This window comes from Lupinus angustifolius, chromosome LG03, assembly GCF_001865875.1.
Source record: "Lupinus angustifolius cultivar Tanjil chromosome LG03, LupAngTanjil_v1.0, whole genome shotgun sequence".
NCBI classification, from domain to species: Eukaryota; Viridiplantae; Streptophyta; class Magnoliopsida; order Fabales; family Fabaceae; genus Lupinus; species Lupinus angustifolius.
In genome coordinates this window covers 9,677,689-9,679,796 of record NC_032011.1, presented here as the reverse complement: position 1 = coordinate 9,679,796, position 2,108 = coordinate 9,677,689, and the positions used below count along the sequence as shown (strand labels likewise).

At 36.3% G+C, this 2,108-nt stretch overlaps 1 protein-coding gene across 1 annotated transcript; it reads left to right on the top strand.

The window, feature by feature from the left end:
- LOC109342327 lies at positions 910 to 1,755 on the top strand. The gene has a single exon (XM_019580332.1). It carries the CDS (start codon positions 910 to 912, stop codon positions 1,753 to 1,755), a length of 846 nt encoding a protein of 281 aa, XP_019435877.1.

Here is a 2,108-nt window from a genome sequence, read left to right as displayed (position 1 = left end):
ATGAGAGTATTAATCTTTCAACAAATTGACACTGCTGTCAGGATGATTTGTTGAGAGAAGAAAAACTCCCAACTAAAAATAAAAACACCGAGAAACGCTTTCAACTAATTGGCGCCGTTGCCGGGGAATTGCTTTAATAGTAAAACATTTCATATTTATGTGCATTTAATCAAATAATTGTGTATATTTTTCTTTTGTACAAATTATTTCCTTTTTACTTTGTACAAAAGTAAGAATTAGTAAATATGTATAATTCCTGCAAAAATATACATTGTGATTTTTTTTACATACTAATCTCCTGTCTTTTTGGAAAGTAGACAAAACGATTCGTTTTGATCTCAAAATTTTAGATACGGACCAACATGTTGATTTGCAACAAGAAGTTGAGCAATTCCTGAGGGAATTTCAATCCAAGCTCAACATGGTTCAGAAAAAAATTCATGATCTTCCTGAACAAGTAAGGCAAACCAATATAGCAAGTTCTTGGTGCAATAACAGTGCAAACAATCAAAACGTGTACGCTTTCCAATCAACTCCTACTTACCAAGACGAATTGGAGAAAATTCTTGACCAATTCATACAAACCACTATCAATCATCAACAAAACACCAAGGATGCTCTCACAAAAATAGAAGAACAAATCAACAGCCTGACAAAAACATATCTGGTCAAGCCAGAATTTTGTGAAAGTGTCACAACTCGAAGTGGAAAGATAGTTGGTGGAGTTGAAAAACAAAAAGGAAGATTAGATGAAAAAAATAAAGAAAACATAAAAAAATAGAAAAAGAAAAAGAGAAAAAGGCTAGTGAGGAAAGAAGAGAAGAAAAGCCAAAGTCACTAGTTCATAAAAAAATACCATACCCAATAGCTCCGTCAAAAGCCAAAAAAGATGAGCAGTTCGCAAGATTCATGGAAATATTTAAGACTCTGCAAATCAACATTCCTTTTGCTGAGGCTTTGGAGCAGATGCCTATTTACTCCAAATTCATGAAGGAACTGCTAACCAAGAAGCGGAGCTATCAAGAAAAAGAAGTTGTTTCACTTAATGCCACCTGTAGTGCAATTCTTCAAACAAACATTCCTCACAAATCTAAAGATCTAGGCAGTGTGACCATTCCAGTTACTATTGGAAATGTGTCTGTAGGCAAAGCTTTGGTCGATCTTGGTGCAAGTGTAAGCTTGATGCCACTATCCATGATGGAGAGAATTGGAGGAATTCAACTGAAACCTACATGGATGTCCCTACAATTAGCAGATAGGTCCATAAAATACCCTGAAGGAGTTGCAGATGATGTCCTGGTCAAAGTGGACAAATTCTTAATCCTTATTGATTTTGCAGTCATCGATATAATTAAAGATAAGGAAATCCCACTCATTTTAGGGAGGCCCTTTATGAGAACAACAAAAATGGGGATCGACATGGAAAATGGCAAACTACTAGTCCGAGTTGCGGATGACGAAATCGAATTTGACATTTTCCATGCCATGCATCACCCAAAGGATAAAGGGCAATGTCTGCAACTAGATGTCATTGAAGAAATTTGTGCAGAGCAACCCCAACCTGATAATCCTTCGGAGATGGAAGAAAAAATAGTGGAAGAAGAAGTTATCAGACATTTTTCTGATGAATTACTCCTCCACCATAATCCAAATGGACCAGCAGAAAAAGAGTCGAAACTGGAACTAAAAGAATTGCCACCCCATTTAAAATGTCTTTTTAAATGGGAACACCAACAATCCAGTCATAATCAATAGTGAGCTGTCCAAATCAGAAGAGGAAAAACTTATACAAGTCTTGAAAAAGCATCAAGCGGCACTATGGTGGAACTTAAAAGACCTCAAAGGCATCAGTCCATCATATTGAATGCATAAAATCATGATGGAAGATGATTACAAACCATGTGCTCAGCTACAAAGAAGACTTAATCCAACAATGAAGGAAGTAGTAAGGAAAGATATTGTAAAGATGTTAGAGGCTAGCATGATTTACCCAATTTCATATAGCAAATGGGTAAGTCTAGTCCAAGTGGTGCCGAAAAAAGGAGGGATGACGGTGATCCGAAATGAAAACAATGAACTCATTCCAACCAGAGTTGTTACTAGTTGGA

What these genes read in the sequence shown, in the direction of transcription:
- LOC109342327 (XM_019580332.1), top strand. Translation starts at nt 910, where the DNA reads ATGGAAATATTTAAGACTCTGCAAATCAACATTCCTTTTGCTGAGGCT.